Genomic DNA, 21,184 nt, shown 5'->3' on the forward strand with positions numbered 1-21,184 from the left:
GAATTTAAGTCAGCACACCTGCATTTCTGTTGCCACAGGTAGAGCGTGATTAACGGTGCAGGAGCATGTACTGCTGTAACAGAGCAGTCTCTAGAGACACCTGGAGGTCATTCAGCACTCTCTGTAAGGTTTCCTGCATGTAACTCATTAAGGAATTGTATTTTCTTGTCTGAGTAGGCGAACCGTTACCTGATGTGTTTCTGCTAGCCCTTGTGTTGGGCTCTGGGAGCCCTAGAGGTGATGCTCTCTGACCAGCTAAGCCCTGAGCTCACAGAGATCACAGTATCAGGCCACCACGGTGCCTGTGGGCTGTGAAGCCCAGCTCGCAGCACGGTGTCTGAAGAAGGGATGAGGCAGTCTCCTGAGACTGCAGTTCACAGTTACTTAGTCAGTTGTTTGTTCCTTGTTGAAATTTGGTGACCAGCAACATTCAGCTTAGCAGCTGCAACTAATTTCAAATGTCTTTTTCTCTTACAGAGCCCTGTGTAGATGAGAGGGACAGCCTTTCATACCACAGAAACACAGAACTGTAGTGGTTGGAAGGGAACTCTAGAGATCATCGAGTCCAGCCCCCTGCCAAAGCAGGCTCCCTACACCATGTCACACAGGTAGGCGTCCAGTCAGGTCTTGAATGTTTCCAGAGAAGAAGACTCCACAACCCCCTGGGCAGCCTGTTCCAGTGCCGCGTTTTCCCGGATACATTAACATCATTTATAGCGAATCAGGTGCAACAGAACAAACTGCAGTGTGTCATTTATTACATTTTTAATTGTCACCAGTTTCAAGGCCTTAGGTTAATAAGGCGCTGCCCCTTTAATGAGGGCGGGGCACGTCCTGGCGTTACGGCATCTCGCAGTGGAGGCGGAAGCAGCGCGAAGCGGAGTTCCGCCGGGCAGCGATGGCTGACAGTTTTTAATGGTAGCAAAGCGGCGTGAGTGGGGGTCTGCAAAACGCTGCTCCTTTTCTCCCTGCAGGCCGCGATCGAGGACCTCGGGATCCCGTCTTGAGGAGCGGAGCGCGGATGGCGGCGGCAGGACGGAGCCCCGCGCCCAGGTGGGACAGAGGGGCGCTCGCAGCGAGGTGTGTGCCGCCACAGTGCACGGCCGGCCGGCCCGGAGTGCGGTCACGGCTCCCTCCTGTTCTGCGGGGGGATCTTCGTGTGAACCCTCTTGTCTGTTAGAACGTAGCGGCCACGGGTTGCTTTACCTCCGTTGAGGCTGCTGCTGTGGGATGCGGCTCTGGAAAGGATTCCAGCACCAGTGAATGGCAGTGCGAGGGCAGCGTGCAGTGATGCTTGTGGATGTGTGCAGAAGAGGAGCTGTAAGGAGTCCGGAGGAAACCTTTGTGTATCCCTGGCTGTTTCCAGTATGAGGTTGTTCTTAAGCCTGGTGTGCTTTGAGATCGTGGCCTTGTACTGAGAGAACAGCAGAGCTGTGGGGACAACCAGGCACCCAACTCCTCTTTGAGAATGTGGAGGAGATGGGCAGTTTGCAAAAGATTTGACGGACAGTTACACAGTTTCCTTCCGAATTTGCTCTGAGAACCCCCAGTAAGCGTCTGCATGTGTCAGTAACATGAGAAAGGGCCTCTCTGCCATAGGAGAGAGGTTGGTGAGTGTCCAAAGCACTTGAGCAGGTAGGAGCATCTCCAGGTACACTACAGGTTGCCATCGAAATAGTTGTGTCTTTGGTGTAACGGACTGAATAATGTCATGAGGTCTCTTCCATCTCTGTGCATCTGTGAATCAAAGAGCTGGATTTGTGCCTTGGCAATTACTATCCCAGGGCTCACAGGTCTGTGCGTTGTGGAGTTGTTTTCCACCAGGATTTTCCCCCTGCTGTTATTTTACCAATGTACCAACTTCAAGGGACCAGGAGAAGTGTGCCAATGTGAAGACACCTCGAGTTGATTTCTTCCTCTTCATTGGTGTGGAATACAAGTTGTACTGATACCAACCCCTTTTGACAAACTAATCATGAGTGAGGGTGTTTCATTAACTATACCCTCATGTCTGAAACAGTATATTTTACACAGACAAAATTCAATCCTTTGTGCTCTGAGTTTGTGCCATTTCTTTTCTCATGCCTTTGTTTTCCAAATAACTGGAGAACTCTGCCAGACAAAGTAGGTGTTACAACAGAAGCATCACTTTGCATGTTGCTTCAAGTAGAGGAAGGACACCTCTACAAACACAGCATACTCATATCATCAGGAATAGTGGTGGAGTCCCTAACAATTCTAATCTGCACATCATGCAGTTATTAACCCAGCTTGACATGGGAGTTCTCTCCCTGGGTTTGTTGAGTTGCTCAACTTTCTAGCTTGTACATTCTTTGCACTGCCTTTTTTTTTTTTTTTTTCCCTTCCTGCTGAAACAGCTTTTACTGCCAAAACAAGTCACTGAACCGAAAGTGACATAAAGAGTACAAACCTTGTGATGGCTTGGGATTTTTATTCCTTATTTTTTTTAAGTTCTTATTACTCATGTTTCCTTTAGGCCAGAATAAAAGAGAGGGAGCCACTGAGTGTTTTGCAGCGTTCCTCTTCTCAGTGCTTGGTGAAGAGAACCCTTTAAACCTGTTTTTTCGTTCTAAGGAGCAGCTGACGCATGATCCACACTGTCTCCAAAAGTCTTCTCCTACCTGCTTATTTATTTTGTCACAGTTTTCTTACCGCTAAGTAAAGTTATTTCTGTTTAACACCACTTACTTGTGTATACGTATGTCTAAAAAGGAGATGTGCATTTAAATTTGTAACTAATGTCACAGCATTTTAAAGTGCCATCTCTGGCTATATCCAGCACACTCTTAAAACACAAACAAAGGGCATATTGAATTTCTGAGTATACCCCCATCTACTCTGCTACTTGGTTAGCTCCACCTTGCAGCCCATGTTCTTGTACTTGATCTAAGTGGGATCTCAGCCCCAGTTACTCTTGCTGAAAAGATAGGGATCTGAGAGTGGGCTTCTATCCTTTATCAAAGATGCTAGGGATGTCTCTTACTTTGGTGGCTGATGCTCATTGATCACATAATTCGGGACAGTGAAATCTGAGGAATGTGTCTTTTGGGGGAAATGGATGTTCCTGCAGGAAGGTCTGTGGGGCTGTATACATTAGAGTGCTGTGCATATAGTAGGTCCAGCACTTTGTTCTGTGTTCTTGGGCTTTCTCAAAGCTCCACACAGATACCCCATGCCACCACACCTCATCGGTTTTGTGTTTTGTTTTTAAAGGGATTGCTTAACTCCATTAACAAGATTATGCAGTCCTCACCTTGAGCTCAGCCCTGACGAACTGAGCCCATCAGTCACATTTATTGGAAAGAATTCTCTTCCCTGAAGTTGCTCAATGCTTAACATTTTGCTGATCTCAGGGAAAAACAAGCACTGCCTCTCACAGCAAGGGCGCTGTAACATGCAACCCACATAGCAGAGGGTATTTCTATCAGTACCAACTTTGCTTCCTCTAGAGAGATAAATCACTGAAGCTATATTTATTTCTTTAGGGATTATGTCAAGTTGCGGTGTCTTATTCTCTGATACACTGTTCCCCTCCTCCCGTATTTCCACAAAATCTTGGTGTTCCTATTTTTATGCTGTTGAACAGTGTCATGCTAAGTTTAAGTTGTACTTAACCATGCTGATACTTTGAGTGGTACATGTGGTCCTCCATACCTTTTCTTAAAGGACAATTAAGGGGAAGCATAATAGCTTACGTATTAATAGAGCCTTACTATCTTCACCTCAGCACCACAGTTATAAATCTAACAAAGCTATAACAGGGAGCTGTAGTTTGGAGGGAAGACAAAGTTCAGGATGGGGTAAAATATGGCTGTAGCATGCTTATAAGAAAAGGGAGATCTATTGAAATTAAACCTCAGATCTGTTGTGCCTTTCTTTTGGCAAGGAATAGCTGTAATCCAGAACTGGTGTTCCATTCAGTGGGTTCACTTGGTTGGTCTCCTGTGTTAGCTGCTCTCCCCCACGGCCTTATAACTGCTGCAAGAAGAGCAACCGATTTGTCTTCTTATGGGCCATTTCTCCTTTAGAATCATTAGGATATGTAATAATCACAGTGTGATAAGCATTGTGCTCTGCCTAGAAAGGCCTGTTGGAAGAGCAGAAGTAATGAGGGAGATGAAGGGAGCTGTGCTGCTCCGACGTTTCCACTGGGGGGCAGTAGTGTGTGCCTGTTAATCAGCGCCCTGTAGCAGCATTCTTGCGTGAAGCTGTTAAATTCTCACCTAATTTGAAATTCTTTACTGAGAAGTGCTGTGTAATTCAGAGCTGGCTGGCTGCCATATTCAAGTAAAGAGTGGTTGGGCCAGGGTGCTGGGTTTTTTGTTTGTTTCTCAGCGTTGTTAAGTCCCATCTTAACAGGTGCCTTTTTGAGATTCATCTTGCGTTCCTAAAACCTTTTTACATTAGGAAAGTTTTTTTAGTTTTAAAAAGTCTATATTATTCTGCTCCGCCATCTGGCATACTCTGTTTAAATGTTTCTCTCCAGGTGCTCAGAAAACATGCTCACTTTCCCTTCTTTGTCCACCTTCCAGGGCTGGCCCCATGGGATAACCCCTGGCAGGGCTGTTTGTCCTGCTGCCATGGGGAGTGCCACTAGTTGTCATTAAAAAGCGGGACTTGGGGCCTGTTATCTGACCTCTACCTTGAGGGAAGCCTGTGTCCCGCTGTGATCTTAGTTCCTTCTGAGCAGAGAGAGCAATACCAGCACCCAGCTGAAGAGAGAAGTTGCTGCACCGAGTCAAGTTGAATTCAGTCAAGTGATCTTTGTGAGAAGTAATAAAGGTAAAAGTTGCAAATGGCCACACTTGGCTAAACTGCATGTCTCGACTTATTCATGGTGAATCCAAGATAAGTCAGCTCAAAGAAAGGTCCCTCACTGGCTGCCTCCCTGCTCTAAGTGTGCCTTCAGGGCAGTAGCATAAAGAAACTGGAGGGAGGGAGAGCTGTTCACCTGGGGATTAATAAGCAGGAAGAAGGTTCTGCTGTTTTATCTACTTGCTGGGCAGTGAGGCAGTAGATTCTTTTTCTGAAAGAGGTGAGTACATTCCTGATGTTGATGAGGGTTTAAATTTATACCACACCAAACACTGTAGAATAACTTGGTGTTTACTAGGCTATGTATTCAGTGGCTCCTAGCCTTTCAATAGCACTCCTTTCCGTAGAGAATCAAGCTGTGAATATTTTAATAGATCATCATGATCATTGGATACAGCAGGAAAATCTTGGCAGGAGAAAGAATGGGTTTAATGGGAGAGGATTAAAGGTGTGTCAGTGTTGGTTTTATCTGACGCTCTTTCAAATGAAAGTCTACGTCTATTTGTAAGCAGTTTGTTTATTTTATAGTTTCTTTAGTTTACTAGTGATTTAGAAATACACGAGCCTTGTGTAATATCAAAAGGGGCTTTAACCTGTACATTGTAAAGACTTGTGCTAACAAGGTTCCAAGCAGAGAAAATCAGATTACTTATCTGTGTCACTGCTTTGCAACTGACCCTTACAGTTTAGTGGTGATTTATTATTTCTGGCTTGCCTTCCAGACCTGTTAGCAGAACGCTCCAAGCAGAACTGCCCTGAAGTTTTTAGGAGTCCCTAGAGAATTGCACTGAAAGCCATTTCCTCCATCTGTATCATGTATCAGTCACGGCGTGGAGAAACACCTTTAGAACAGTGCTATCTAACTTGCTCCTTTCTTTTGCTGCGATTGTTTCTTCAGCATGGCATTCGAGTCTGTGCGTTGCTTTTTGCCTTGACGTGTGGGCCAACCTCACATATGTCCTGCAGCATTCTGGGCTTGACTTGGCAGGTTTGTGCTGAGCATGCTTGTTCAGTGTTTTGCTTCATAATCAAACGTGTGGGTAGCAGAATTGCTCTTTTCAGAAGAGCTATGCATGTGCTTAAAGTAAGTACGTGTTAAAGTGCCTTGGGGCTTACAGCCAAGATGACAAACGCAGAATTCAGTTCTAAACAAGCTGTTCTTAAACATTTCTTCATTACATCCCATCCAGACATTTGGCATGTAAATGGGACGTGGTGCTTTAAAAAATCCCAGAGAAAGGAGAAATACCCAGTGTTAGCGCTGCTGATGACTTGAGTCGCTCGAGGTGGCAGATTTACCTGTCATGGTGATAAAAGGATTAATCTCTTTGGCTTTTATTTCCTCAAGAGATCCTTCATCCTCACTCTTACTTTGTACAGCTGCTTGGAGGAGAGGCAGATACTTTGTCATAGTTTTCATAATGGGCATCCTATAAAGATTGTGTATATAGACTGTCGTTGTCTATCTATCCCAGAAATGCTTCTGTGCATTTGTTATCTGAGATAAAAATAAGGTTCTTTAATTGCAGATGAGCTTCTTAAGTTGAAAGAGGGAAGATTTAGGTTGGATGTTAGGGGGAAGTTCTTCACTAGGAGAGTGGTTAGGCCCTGGAACAGGCTGCCCAGGGAGGTTGTGGATGCCCCGTCCTTGGAGGTGTTCAAGGCCAGGTTGGACGGGGCCCTGGGCAACCTGATCTAGTAAATGTGTATGTTTGGTGGCCCTGCCAGGCAGGGGGGTTGGAACTACATGATCCTTGAGGTCCCTTCCAACCCGGGTCATTCTGTGTGATTCTGTGTGATTCTGTGATTCTTGGAAGTACTTAAAGCTTTGTGTGAGAGTGGGATGCGTGTGTTTGATGGTTTAGACTGAAGGTGTGAAGCACATGCAGAAACTAAAAGTTTATTACACTTAAATTTTTTTTATTTATTTATTTATTTTTTTTTTGCATAAGTATGACAACATTGCTTTGTTATGTAACAGACTTTACTTACGAATGGGAGCCTTGGTCCTGAAATCTGTATGTGTGTGAGCTTTGCACTGCCAGTTAGTAACCTTAACTTTCCTAAGTGCTGCTGTGTAGACAAACTCTTGGAACAAATGCTATTTCCAATGAAGTAAAACTTGGTACAGCTGATACTAGTGACGTATAAGCCTGGACTAAAATGGAAAGCATTGTGAGTTCACCTGTGCCTTGCAGGCAGGGTCATATGCTTTTCAACTGGCATAGCCAAAAATCTGTTTGTACGTAGATATCATTCCTTCCCAGTGGTAGTCACTGAACAGATTCTGTTCTACATGCCAGAGGTTTATAAGAGAGCTGGTGTCCCTGTATCCAACACACTTCATCTCTGAAGCCCGGGCTGTTCTTCTGACTTGGAATAAGGACATATTCAGTCCAAGTCTGTGATCCCCACTGCCATAAATATCTTTCTTTTATGTTGTTTTTTTTCTTAATTGGTGTTTTGCTTTATTTTAATGGAAGGATCACTGTGATTATGTTGTCTGTTTTAATTCAAGTGACTTTCCATACCCTATGGGGTTAATTATTTCCCATGTGTAACAAAAGAAGATAACCAAAAATTGCATGCAGTGTTCTAGACTGAATTTCATTCAGGCAGATGAGTGTCTTGTTATTGCTACTGGCTGCTGACACAGAGGTAACTTTAGGTATTTTTGGACACTTACTTATATGTTAAACCTAAAATGCGAGATTCAGAAAGCAGACTTCTCTTTTCAGTTTGTGTATAGTTTGAAGAATCCTAATTTTAATATTCAGGGAGAAATATATACCGCATACATGCTTTATATCTAACTGGAAAATCTGAAAGCATTTCAGTTAATTAAATTTCCTCAACATCCCTGTGGGCAAGGTAAAATACATAATATCCAAGGTTTACATCACTTTCCAGAAAATGTAGTTGCCTAAGGTATTTAAGAGTTGGATTTACTTATTAAACCAGTACCCAGACTCATTTGTGTTACATGTGAAGAACTCGTACCACTGAAATGCCAGGAATGGCAGTGGAAATGGTGGTGGTTGAAGGAATTAAAAGGTAAGGGTAACTAATCCTGAACTTAAATTTCACAGTTTAACAGAGAAGGAATTTATGGACTGAATGTCTGTCAATGAGGCCTTGTAACATTTGAGGATCTTGGGGCTCCCTGTTCTTCTGGAATATTAGATATCAAGTAGTCACAGCTCTACTTCACCTTGCCCTCAATTCACCTTAGTAGCATATGTCTCTAAGGATTCAGTTTCACCACACAGGGTGAGCAGAAATAGCAACTTACTGTCACTGAAAAGGGAAAATACATGTCCCTCATCTCAGCCCTCCCTTTCTGGCACTGCGGTTTTGCTTCTTGCCATCTACTGCTGTTAGCAGTTGTTGGATTCCTCTGCAAGCCAATTTAGTTCACAAAAGAAGCAGGAAAAAAAATAGTAGTTCTTTTAATTTGACTACATTAGTAGCTAGTAGTAATTGTGTGATGATATAAGAGCAAGGCCATGAACCCACGTGTTTGATGCCAGGTACTGGATACCCACTCTGTATGCATCAGGGTGCTTCTGACTGTATTCCTATCCTGTAGACCGAATGCCCTTTAGTTGGACATTCAGGTTGGGGCATATTTGGTATGCTTCTGGAACATCTTTCACTTGAGTTTGATCTGAAACTGTCTGGTTTGTGGGCTTTCAGGCTGCTCCATGATGCAGACCAACTGGGGACAGTCATACAGTTAGTTCCCAAAGCATACCCCCATAACGGGCTGAAATAGAGACACAGCTTTAGTGAATTGAATCAGCTCTGCAGGGGAAGCGCCCACATGGAAAGCTAAGAGAAGGGGGATGCTGTCCTTTGGCAGAAGGGAGCTGGATGATGGCTGAGATACTGTCCAAATCTGAGTTCCTAGTGTCTACCTTCTAAACTACTTGACGCCAGCTCTGGTTCACTTAAAAAAGCTGACAGGTTTACAGCTGAAAACTGCATACCATACAAAGCGGGAAGACTTTAATTAAAAGTTCAAGTTGTCTTGCCAGGTGCAGAGTGAAAGTGTCCATTCAGGAAAATGGTGCAGGTGAGCAAGGATACCTGAACTGTAAACAAGTGATTACATTACATTCATAGACTCGGGCATGTTTTGGGCACGCACGTTGTTAGCTGTGTTTGATCTGATCATGCCTACACATAAGAATCAGTCCTGGAAGAATACTTGCAGCACTGTGCTTTCTGAAAGCTTCAGTGTGTGGCTCTCAAATGAAGTGATATCAGTGTAGGATAAGCTCCCAAATGGAAATCCATGGCCAAAAGTTTAAACAAATAGTATTGTAAGCAACAGAGCTGATGGAGCACACCATGTTTTATTTTCCACCTTGTAGTTGATAGCTACATCTTTGTAGTGGGTGACTGACACCTTTCAGAAAGAGGGACAATAGCTTTCCTGTATGCGTGTTCTCTGATTTATAGAATTACACAGGTATTCTGAGTAAAGATAAAACAGTCTCCCTTCCCTCTTCTGTTTTCTTATAAGGTAGAGAACATAAACGTTTTTGAGGGGACCTGCTGCTCTGTCTGTCCTGTGTGGTTTGAATGGGCCAACACTCTCTCTACACAAGGTGTGACTACATGAGCCTTGTTTCCATAGGGAGCCAGATAAGAATAGGGAGTCAGTGTTAATCTCCCAAAACTACAAGGAGGTGAACCAGATGCAAGGTAAAAGACACAATTAATCTTTGCAGCACCCACTTTACTGCTACCTGCCTCATCAGCAGGTTCCCAAGCCTTTTCATAAGCTCCATTTGTAGAAGAGATGAGCATTGCAGAACTGGACTGGGATTCTGCACAGCCGATGGAAAGTTGTGGCCTGAGAGGCACTAAGGGAGCACAGGACTTAGATTTTCCAGATCACAGTCATGTGCATTGCTACCTGAATTCTTTCATGGATCAGGCTCCAATAGGCAAGTTTTTATTTCTAGATTTCTATCCAAGAAATCTGGAAACTTAACTGGGACATGGGAAAACAACTTGGTTTGGGAAAAAATGTTTACTAGTTAGTATTTGCAACAGCCAATTTTCCATTGGAATTTAGTTTGCAGTGCTGTTTGTCTCACATCTTCTTTCAGGCATGCTCCCATAACTGCATTTTGGAGCTCAAATATTTTTGCTTTTTTTTTGTTAATAGCTTAGAGATGGATCCTCCCAAAAAACCTGAGCCTACAGGACAGTTCAAGTGTCAGCTGTGTGGCTTAACAGCTCCGTACACATACTATGGGCAGAAGCCACCGAACACACACTCTATTGTGTAAGTATAACCTTTCATGTTTTACAGACTTCATTTATGCTCTAGGCATTGGAAACCTTGTGCTGCAGAATAGCGTGTGCTGTTTAACCCAGTAATATGCCATATTGACCCTGAATCTAAGGTTTGGTATACGGTGACTTTATTTTTCCATAAGAAAGAAATTTCTTTTAAGTGTCAGTGTTAATACTGAAAGCAAAAACCAGCTTTCCTATTCTGCTTCAGTACTGTGGAGAGACTTGTATTTTGCCTATTTCCTAACTTAGTGGCCACCCTACAATTACCTATACCATAATTTTCTTACTAGAATACTGTTGACTGTCAGCGCAACCTTTCTGGGTATAGCCTATGCCTCACAGCTGTGTCAGCTGAGCAACATGTAAACACAGGAGGAATCTCATAGGTATGGTAAATACATGGTTTAAGAACTGTTTGACATGTGGAGTTTTGAACAGCAGTGCTTTTTCCTACTAGACAATTCATGGGCATACTTTAGAATGTGTGGCAATTTAGTACATATTTACTTCTTAGAAGACTTAAGCTTTTTCTATCTCTGCCAAACAGGGATAGTTTGAGCAGAAACAATGTAGTTAATGCTTTGTCTGCAGACAGAATATTCACCACAAAACAATGCACTTAGCTTTAAATGTGTGAGCAGTTCCATTGAGGCCTTCCTGGTCAACAAATCCATCAGGCAAACATATTTCAGGAACAAACTGGAAATCGGGTATATAATTGGTGTTTCACCCTTCTAAGACTGTGCGATTTCTTATAAAGTTGGAGCAGCTGTTGATCACCAATTACTTTGCTTGAGATTAGATTTGTTATCCTTAGACAGCTGTATTTTTATCATTCTAAATCCCACAGTGCTACTAATTTTCCCTTTGTCCACTCAGAAGAAAAATGGACCTCCTTTGATCAGGTACTTTCTTAAAGAGTCTGAATTAAAGCTGAATGTAAATCTTAACCAGTCTTAACTTAAGCTTGGTTATCCAGCTTAACTTAAGCTTTGTTTATGCACTGGAGGACTTGTTAAGAAGTTGATCTGCCATGTAAAGATGCCTGCTTCTTGCTAACAATGGAGCAGTGAAAGGCTTAAGCCATGCTACTTTTTGTATGAGTGGAGGGAAAAAGGAGTGCACCTACAGATGCTCATGTACATAGATGTGTCTATATGCAGGCAATTAAAAGATGATAGTATGAGTTAACAGTATATTTTAAATATGTATTTTAATTCATATTACTACAGAAGTCAAGATTGATTATATATATGCAGAAATAAGCCAGCCTTGCAGCGTGCAGACAGACACCAAATTGACTTCTCCATTGTTTTGCCTGGAGCTCCCAGAAGGAATAAGGCTTTATCTTTCCCAAGCAGGTTGCCAATTTATTAATAAATGCAGATTACTAATAAATGTTACCCTGAAGCAAACAGTACAGTCTCCAACACAAAGGAAGAATATATTGGATCATTGTAATGCTTTGTGCTAGCAGCTCCTGCTTGCAAGTGTTGAGAACCATAGCTCTATAGCACAGACATAACTAAGAGCAGTAAAGTCTCTTTTTATTTTATACTCAGTGTACTCAGCTTTGAAATGGGAAATCCTACTTAAAGTTTAGGTAATAACTTGAGAAAGTACTAAAAGTGGCTGTGTGAAGGAGTACCTGTCATGAAAGCAGGCCATAAGAAATACTTGAAAGCAAAGCACTAAAAAAATGCCTAATAAGACAGTGTTGGGATTATCACCGATTGCCCTGATCTTGAAAGCTAGATAATGGAGTATTATAGACAGAAAGCAAAAGTATTATAGACAGTACTGGATTTGAAGAAGGGAGCTGTGTAGCTGCTACATTGCCTCATGCAACACCAGGAGGAAAGAAAGACTGCCACCCTTTCAGCCTCCCCGATTTCCCTGTTTGAACTCTTCCCATTCTGTGAGATTTACCTTTAAAAGTGTGAAATTATTCTCTCATAGGATTTTGGAAGACAGTTATGTCATGAAGGACCCTTTCACCCCTGACAAGGAAAAATTCCTCATCCTTGGGTCTCTGTGCAGTTTGTGTAGAAGAACTGTGTGTGTTGGTGCTGTAAGTAATGAACAAAACAAACTTCTTCAATCATTTCTTTTTGTTCCAGTTCTGTTGATCTATTAGAGAAGGAGCACGCATCAAAAATCCAAACGTCTTATTTTTAAGGCTGGCTAATTGTATGTTCTTGTTGATTTCCCTGTGATAAAGCTAATAGGCACCTTTAAGTGTGCCATTTACAGAGGAGCACACTCCAGCCTCACAAACACAGTGCAGACTCTTTTCTAATTTCTCAGCAAATGCAAATACAGAGGAGTTCACATACTACTTCAAGACCTCTAGGTTTCTCCTTACAGTATATTGTATTATAACAAAGGTAGATTCTTTTCCCATAAGGAGGACACAAACATCCATGGGTTATTAGGTTTGCATTGGCAACGCAGGCTCACCATTGTATTTGCGAGCGCTCACGTAGAAATTAAACAGAGAGGAGAGTTATGCAATGCTGTGATAGCTCTCTAAAGAAGAATGAATTTGAATAGCAGCCAGCACCAACTCTAAGCTATGAAATCTGAGTGCAGTCCAGAAACGTGGTATAAAATTACAGTTGTCTTAATAACTTCTCCTTGGTGCTGGGCTGGTCCCTTTGTTTGCTGTGAGTTCAAAGCAAAAATGAAGACAAGTTATTACACAGTTATCACTGTCTGGAGGCTGTACCGTGCTTCTTTAAGACAGTACAATGAATGAGAAAATTCAGGTTCTACTCTTTTCCTCAGCATGTCAGTTTTGTGGCTGAAAGAAACTTGGAACTCATGCAGTGGTCAGGGTGCACGGATGAGTCAATCCAGGAGGAAATGTCACCTGATCATTTAAATGGACTACAGCGTGTATTTTTTCAAGCCGACGCCACTGCCCTAAGAGCAGCCAAATCCCAGCCTTTCTTCCAGAGTGGTCATTCCTTATCTCAGAGCAGTGTGCTAAAATCTGGAGTGCAGCTAATAGCATGTGTCTGAGCACACCTTAATCTTAAGTGTCAGCTTCAGCAGTTGCCAAATTCAACCTTTTCAGCCCTCTCTTTGTTTGCTCTTTCTAGGGGATAGCAGCAGTGACATGATTCTTGCCAGAAGTAGCTAGTAATGCAAGTTTAAATACAAACAGCCAGCCAAACGAAAAGGAAAAAATAAAAGACATGCACTTCTAAAGGTGTGGAATTTTTTTCTCATGTTGTTTAGTGGCCAGATATATTTCTGGTAGGACACCCTCAGAGCAGGAAGTGAGATAATGCGGGCAGCTGAGACAGTTAATATGCCAATGCCAGACAGTTTCTGTGTTGGAACTGAGGGAAATCTCTGAGTCAAAAATAAATGCCAAGTTATGCTCACAAAATGTAGAGGGTTGGAGAAATGCAGCTGAAAGAAAATTGAGATTCTTGGACAGGTTTAAGTGTTGTTCTGATTTGCAGGGAATTTCTACTGAGCGTGAATATATTACACTGCTCTGAGAGGTGTGCAAAATCAGCCCTTTTTTCCTGATTATGTTCGTTTATCTCTTCTGAAGTCCCTCCTGTCATGTCAGTGAAAGAAAATCACACAAAGATTAGATCAGTGTTTGCAACTGAGATTTGCTTTTCTTTTGGAATGACCTGAAGATTCCTATGAGAATCAGATGAAGCCTGAGCACTGAACTCAAGTTTCTGTAGCCAAGTAGCTTAAGACAGTTGTGTGCTTGTGCACAGTGTGGAGGTAAAGCTGTCATGTGAGCAAGGTCTTCCTTGTGACAGTGAATGTCCTTGTCTGGGCTGGTGGTTGCCTCACTCAGACGCAAACAGCTGAAGTAATAGCAAGCATATGGGCAAGCGCAGATCACGTAGCTAGGGGTAATGAGCTTGATTCTTGCCCTAACAAGTCAGGTTACCCCTCCTATGTAATGGCACAGGATTAGTAACTCAGGCACACTTTGGGCAGACTTGAGCTCATTTTGCTACTTGCATTCACAATTCAAATGTGTTGAATTTTTGAAGGATTTGGCAGATATTTTCAAGTCTGGCAATTAAATCTATCAGGAATATTGAGGTTCAGCCTCTCAGTGTTCTTCCATGCAGTTGTCCTCTTCTGAATGCAGGTGTGTTTTTTTTTATTTTAAAATATTCAATAGCAGTTTCAGTTAATCTAGAGTGTGACCATATAGAAGACATTAGCAGTGAGCTAAAAACAAGCCTCTTTTAAAACCTTTTGCATTCCTGCCTATTTTAGCTGTTGTGTAAATATGTCACGTATTTACTTTTTGCTATCCGAGTCTTCAGGGTTCCCCTAATGGTATCACCCAAAGCAAAACCATAATCATAAATTATTGAAAATAAATCACTTGCCAAACTGGCCAGGCCAGATAGTGAATCATGCATACAACTATGGTTTCCAAATCTATTTAGCAATGCTGCTTAGGTAACATTGAAAGAGATCTGCAGAAATGATAATTAATGCTTTAAACACCCACACCAAAGTAGGTAAATACATATTATTCCTCTTTCACGTAGGAAAGTGTAGAGAGGTATAGAAATAGTAGAGAGGTAAAAACTTATCCAAGGCAATGGGAAGAGCCAGAGTTATGATAATATCTCTCTGGATTGTTTCTGGTTCCTGCTATTGCTTGACCCAAGTACATCAGCTGAGCCTTATACTGTTTCCATGATGTTGTAAGAATTGAAAGTAAGAAAATAATATTTTCTTGGTCCTCGTTTGCAAAGGGCCTGGAGCAATATGATGGAAAGCTTTCAGTGACAGGTTGCTAACGTTTCTCTGTTAATTCAAATGTATTGTACTAGACTAATGTACTAAAAATAAGACGTTTCTGACCTTAGGTTTGGCAAAGAGATTACTAGCAGTTGTATCTAATAATCATATTTTAGGCTATTCTTGAGACACCCCGTGGTAGCTGAAGGGTCTTTACAGCTGCTGTGCCAGGGAATGTCAAGATTTATGTTCTATGTGATGTTCGTAAACTCATGTCTTCAGATTTAAAGATTTAGTCTCTGAGGTCTCACTAAGTTAATTTACAGTCAACTTGCATTGTACTCACCCTTCTGAACCAGTCTTTAGCACATCATTGATAAGTATTTGGTACAACTGGAAGTGACTCTAACAGTTGTCTTAAAACATACAAAAAAAAAACCACCCAAAACTGAACCAAAAACCACTGTAAGAAGTGGGATAATAAGAGTATTTTTTAAAGTCTTTAGAAAGACTGAGTGCCTTTTTCCTGTTTCTCTTTTACTGAGGGGGAGAGAAAATGATGTAAGGTGACCATGTTAGTCATTTAAAGCAAGGTATTTCCTTTTATTGCAACTCTTACTTAAAAATAGGTTTTAAACACTTAAAAGAAGTGACTTTTAAAGAAGAAATGAAGAAAGGGGGCAATTTGCATCTGTTATTGCTCACCATAGCAGCAGCTGAGTAAACGGTGACCTTGGATGTGATTGTAGGTATTAAGTGATAAACGTGACACTACAACTGCTTTCCACTCAACTTTCAGTCATGCAAGGTCAGTCCTGAAGTAGGTTAGGTAGAACCTTTCCTTTACATAGGGTTTCCTTTATAAGCATGCTAAAAATAATGCTGCTGTCTATATTACTTTTTAACATGACCTATGTGAGAAGAGAGATAAACTCTGTCAGTCAGCTTTGACAGCTCAGTTTTGCCTGAACTGAATGAATATCCCCCCTCCTGACTTGGCTGTGAATGTTTTAAAACATTAAAGAATTGTCCAGTTAAGGATGGAGCCCTGTCAGGACAGTGATCAAAGAAGGGCTTGGATATACTTCATAAGTGTAATTTGTAGCAGGTAGGCTACCTTATCCCATAACTGAGAGAGGAGTCTAAAGGACTAAAGGTGTACCTGGAATCCAGATGTGCGTGGTTCACAGGCATGGTTTTGCATAGGCCCCATAGGTGGAAATCAGCAGAAGCTGGCAACTCATTTCAGCTAAAAGAATACAAGTTGAGCCCCTGTATATCTGTAAGGAGCTTGGTCTTAATGTCTGAGTTTCCCATCTGCAGTGTGGAGCAAAAGCCTCTCCCGCCTTTGCCACTGCTGAGCAGTATCCTTCGGTGCAGTGGTCATCCCTATGGAGCCATGAGGTTAACCTGAGGGCCTGGGGGGCTGTGTGCCATATTGTAATACAAGCAACAATAGCAGGGCCAACTTAAACTCTAATCTTCCCTTTTTAACTGGCAGCTTAGTGTATTAAGGATATCGAAGGACAAAAAAAAAAAACAACAATAGGCTGTGGAGACCAGGCAGGGGGCTTTTCAGAGGGCAGGGCCTCACACAGCTCTGAATGTGCAAAAGCCTGACAGCTGGTGCAGAAAAGGACAATGGATGAAGAGAAGTTATCACACAGAGGCAAGGTGACTGTGATTTTGATATAATCAAGTGGTACCTACTGTTGAAGTGCAGACAGTGAGTGACAAGGGAAACAAAAGCGAGAACACAAATGAGGAAGTATCCAAACCAAGTTCTTAGAGAAAGGCCAGCCACAAACCATGGTGGCAAGAGGAAAACTTTGCTATTTAGGTGAAATCCTTGCAGTAGCAACCAGAAAGATGTCCTGATCCATCTGAACTGATGTCTTTATTCATGCTTAAATCCCCAAGAATAATCCATCAGTAACACCACTCTAGCTTACTTATTAAATCCTGTTTGGAATTTAGTGATCAGCACGCCGGAAAAACCGTGAACTTCAGTCTCACTGCTGGGCAAAAGAGTAACACTTCAATAAGCTTCTCCTCTGGTTGTGTGAACTCTGCACTACAAATAGATTAAAATATTCCAGCAATTTTGCTTCTTCCCATTCAATAATTCTAGCATCTAGTTGGAGCTAACTGTGTGGAAAATAAATACAGGGCCTGTAACACTCTTTTAACTGAATCACATGTTAACTGTGTCAGGTCACAGAGCCATTCCATTTCAAGGGCAGGGAAAACATCTTCGAGCACAACAGATTTTAATACTTTGCCTTCAGTAATTTGGGGAAGGGGTGTCCACTCAATCTTTAGTACGTTTTTAGTTTTAAATCAGAGACTACATTTATTCAAGGTAAAGGAGGTTAATGGGTGAAATCTTGGTTAAATGACGGTATCTCAGTTGAATCGTCTCAGCTGAATTAAATTCAGTTAGTTAGCTATTCTGATTACTGGACATCTCTATGATATTCATGTAATGTACTTCAAGTATTCTCCTAGGGTGACGCAAACATGCAAGTTACAAAGACAATTAAGTTTTCTGGTAGTTGTGGAAAAATATCCAACTAAATTCTAAGAGCTTGCTGTTCCTAGCCTGTTTCATGGGAACTGGCGAGAAAAGTTTTCTGAGACTTCAAATCTCAAATGCCAGTTGAGGAAGCTGAATAATCTCCCCAGCAGAGAGAGAAACCTTGGGGAGATAAACGATGATTCAGTGATAGAGGAGAACTTGGCTGTTTAGGTGAAACCCGCGGAATCTGTTACCCCCAGAAAGATGTTCTGATCCGTCTGATGTCTTCATTCACGTTTAACTCTCCAGGAATAATCCATCAGCAACAGCAGCTTGGCTTAGCCATTGCATCCTGTTTATTATTTAGTGATCACACCAGGATCCACAGAAGAACCATGAATGGTTCTTGAAGGAAAAAGCCAATTGCAAGGAAACTGGTAACTATCTCCTACAGTGTTGAGCTGATGAAGCGACATAATTGTTTATTATTTGGTTAGCTTTTGTTACAGTCCGGTCTTTGTTTTTCACTCAGTACCTCAAATCAGATGTTAGAATTACTGAGTAGAAAAAGGAAAATTGCTGCAGTATTTTAACCTAGAAGAACAGTTTAATTCAGAATAAAGATTCTACGTATAAATGTGGTTTAATGTGACGGGAATGTAAGCTGTTCCATTTTGTGTGTCCAGCTAACACTGTTTTCTTTACAGGAATGTAGTCTGTTCTACACCAAAAGGTTCTGCCTCCCCTGCGTGAATGAAAACCTACAGGCTTTCCCTTTGGAAATACAAGAAGATATGGATAAAAGGATGCCCAAGTCAAAATGCTCAAAAAGGAAAAAAGTGGATTCAAGAACATAAATACTTCAAGACCAAGTGAGAGAGTTCTTTGGCTGAGCTGCCTCCTCTCTCCTTTTTAAGACTATCACGTTGCTCCTTTTAAAGCAGCGACCTTCATTATCTCACTGCTACAGAACAGTGACACGTCTCTACAACTGCCTTGGCTTCAAGCATCGTGGTGCAGCAATGGCAGCGCCAACAGAATGGCCTTGAGGTGCTGAGAAAGCAGGAAGAATGGCGGAAGGGCCTGTTTGTCGCCTTGTCAAATGCGTGTAGTCAAAAACTAAACAGCCTTAAAGCATAGGAACGAAATCCACATTTCTGAGGAGCTGTTTTAATGTTTTGCATTGTTCTTGATGCCCCTACAGTGTTAGGAAAAATCTGAGAGATTTATCTGACTTAGTTCACTACATGTCCATGAAAGTACCAATTGTTAATCTGCCATTGCTAGCTTGGTAAGATTACAGTGAGGAAGGAACTCAAGGCTTAATTTTTAAGTCCAAAATAAAACTGGTAGGACAAAATGTCCTAGATAGACAGCCACAAAAATACCTAAACTCAGGATTCTAATGTCAATATCAGTGCCTCTGTTTACATCTCCCTTTCTCTACACATTTGGTGCTGTCATTTGTTTTATGCTTACACGATCCTTTTAAGATAATCAGCCATGTATCTGTTAAAATAAATCAACATAATTTTAATTAGTTATTTTATGTTGTTTAAGACTTTATGATGTCCTGGAATCTTTCATTGTATTTTTACTGAACCTCGTGTATTGGTTTCTGCTGTTGGAGACTGGAATTTCTTGCAGTTACTAGAGAAGCAATCATGGATATATTACAGGCTCTTTCATGCTCTAGTTGCTCTTGGGCATGAAATGCATGGACCTCTTTAATTGCCTAAAAAAGATGCTTGTTAGAACTCAATATTTCAGATTCCTTTCTGCAGTAATAAGAAGTTACTCCCTCAACTGAAGTAATGTGCAGCTTGCTTAAAATTATTGGTATTAAATTTCAGTTTCATGTTACACGCAGCTCCTTCTCCATCTCCCTCCTGACTTAACAGGAGATCCTACAGTATGTTTACACAGGCAAATGTCTTTCTAAAACATTATCTAAGTTTTTATTTTCTTTATTTCACAATGTTTGCAGCTGGTTGTATGTTAACTCTTAGCCTGAGAGTAGGTTTTAAAAGCCTGCTGAGTGCAGTTTGCATCTGAATGAAAACGTGCCTTTGGGCTGTAAGATACCAGAGGCCTGGGAGGTGCACCCACATGGTGCTGGGAAGGACCTCTGCACTGCACTCGTTTTTCCTCTAATTCAACCTACTCTGTGCCCTTCTGTCATCATCTGTGGTCCTTGTGTTTGGAACATTCGAATATTACTCTGTCGTTAAAAGACCCTTGCAATACTCGCATATTACACAGTAAGCACATGTAAGTAATACTTCCTTTTCAAAACACATATTTGTTGCTAGCCCCCCCAGTAAATGCAGCTATTCCTACCAAAGCTCGCTTTATCCACTCTTGGTCATTCCTAGAAGTGAGTAGTATGAAGGGATTAAGTTAAGACGTGGCAACTGCTTTTGATAACGTGCAATAAGAGGCCAGCAGCAGCAGAGTGTAACAGCTCTGCCTGCCCCAAAACCACACCGCCACCACCACCATGGATTATTTTCCTGGAAATAAAAGCTCAGCTCAAGTCATCAGGTTCATTTTAAAAATACTTTATTCTTTTTTAAACCATTAAGGCAAAAACATATTGCAAATTAATCGTGTTTACATTCAATCCTGCAGGATAATTTTCTTTTTTTCTTCGTTTTGAAGCACAGATGTTTCTACCAGTCTCTATACAAACAAACAGTGAATCCAACCGTTCATTTCTTAAAGGAGAAGGAAACCAAAAACAACGTCAACAAGCTCCAAGTTTTTCCATTCTAGCTTGGTAGGCCGGTAACATCTGAGAAGCCATCATCAACATTGCACTATGATGTGTAACTTCTACATTCATGCATGTAAGTGACTTTGTCTTCCCTGTAAGTCCCTGTGAGTCCAGGGCTGCCATTCTTTCCTGGGAAGATCTGCGTTTGGTCTGACAGGGAGACCCTCAGCATCCTGCCATGTGGCGCTGCGTGGGATTTCACTGGGAAACACTTTCCTTGGGAATCAGGAACTCCCTTCAAGAAATGTCAGCTCTTTGCAATTAAACACACCCCAAAACTGCTCTAAAAGTAATCAGTAAAAAAATAAAAGGCGACTGGAAGCAATGATTTGTTTGTTGTTTTGGGGTTTGGTTTCTTTTCCTTTTTCTTCTTTCATATCATTATCTTGATGTAATTAAACACTCATTAGCTCTACTGATTAGGATTTGGCAATACTAACAAAAACCTTGCTTTTTTCAATCCTATCAGATAACAGACAATTTAACCCGTAAAAGGTTTTAACATGGTGATGTACTTAAATGTTGCGTTCCTAAAGAAAAATCAGAGCAACTGTATAGTTGTGAAATACCAGGAGCGATATGAAATGCAGCTCATCTGAGAAGCTGATGCCACAGACAGTGTCAAACAGCAATGGGGGTGTTCTTGGTAAAATCTGTGCTGTTCAAACTTAAATTAGCTTTGCTATTACCAGGGAAGCCACAAATGTTCTTCTGCTTCTGAAACCAGAGGAAAATAGTTGTGGCCGCTGAGTGAAAGCCACGGCCTCCCACTGCCAGCCAGCCCACGGGAACTGCCCCTGGAGGGAGCGGGGTGAGGGATTTCATTGAAGCAGCCTCTTCCCATTCTGTGTGTGCCTGTCAGCCGACATAACAGCGCAGCTGCTGAGTGGATCTGGCGGCGAGCGCCTGCTCATCCCCAGCAGCTCCAAAGCGCAGCAGCAGGACTGACGGACAAAGGCACTGCTGCGTCTGGGTGAAGGCAACCCTACACCGGGCAGCAA

The 21,184-nt window shown here is 41.9% G+C and overlaps 1 protein-coding gene across 2 annotated transcripts; it reads left to right on the plus strand.

The window, feature by feature from the left end:
• The first annotated feature begins 874 nt into the window (after nucleotides 1-874).
• On the plus strand, nucleotides 875-20,508 carry CDPF1 (cysteine rich DPF motif domain containing 1). Of its 2 annotated transcripts, none has more exons than XM_085522606.1 (4): nucleotides 875-1,080; nucleotides 10,016-10,135; nucleotides 12,109-12,220; nucleotides 18,115-20,508. In XM_085522606.1, exons 1-4 carry the CDS (start codon nucleotides 1,022-1,024, stop codon nucleotides 18,262-18,264), a joined length of 441 nt encoding a protein of 146 aa, XP_085378732.1. In that variant the 5' UTR covers nucleotides 875-1,021; the 3' UTR covers nucleotides 18,265-20,508. The 2 variants fall into 2 exon arrangements, with proteins under 2 accessions (XP_085378732.1, XP_015726191.2); XM_015870705.3 differs by having other exon boundaries at nucleotides 875-1,053.
• The last annotated feature ends 676 nt before the right edge of the window (nucleotides 20,509-21,184 follow it).

The sequence above is a fragment of the Coturnix japonica genome, chromosome 1, assembly GCF_054131305.1.
Source record: "Coturnix japonica strain WE chromosome 1, WE-NBRP24, whole genome shotgun sequence".
NCBI lineage: Eukaryota > Metazoa > Chordata > Aves > Galliformes > Phasianidae > Coturnix > Coturnix japonica.

Bases quoted from the DNA above. Each gene is read 5' to 3' on its own strand.
- CDPF1 (XM_085522606.1), top strand. From the start codon at position 1,022: ATGGCGGCGGCAGGACGGAGCCCCGCGCCCAGGTGGGACAGAGGGGCG. The intron at 1,081-10,015 runs GTGTGTGCCGCC...TTTTGTTAATAG, and splicing joins AGAGGGGCGCTCGCAGCGAG to CTTAGAGATGGATCCTCCCA. The intron at 12,221-18,114 runs GTAAGTAATGAA...TTTTCTTTACAG, and splicing joins GAACTGTGTGTGTTGGTGCT to GAATGTAGTCTGTTCTACAC.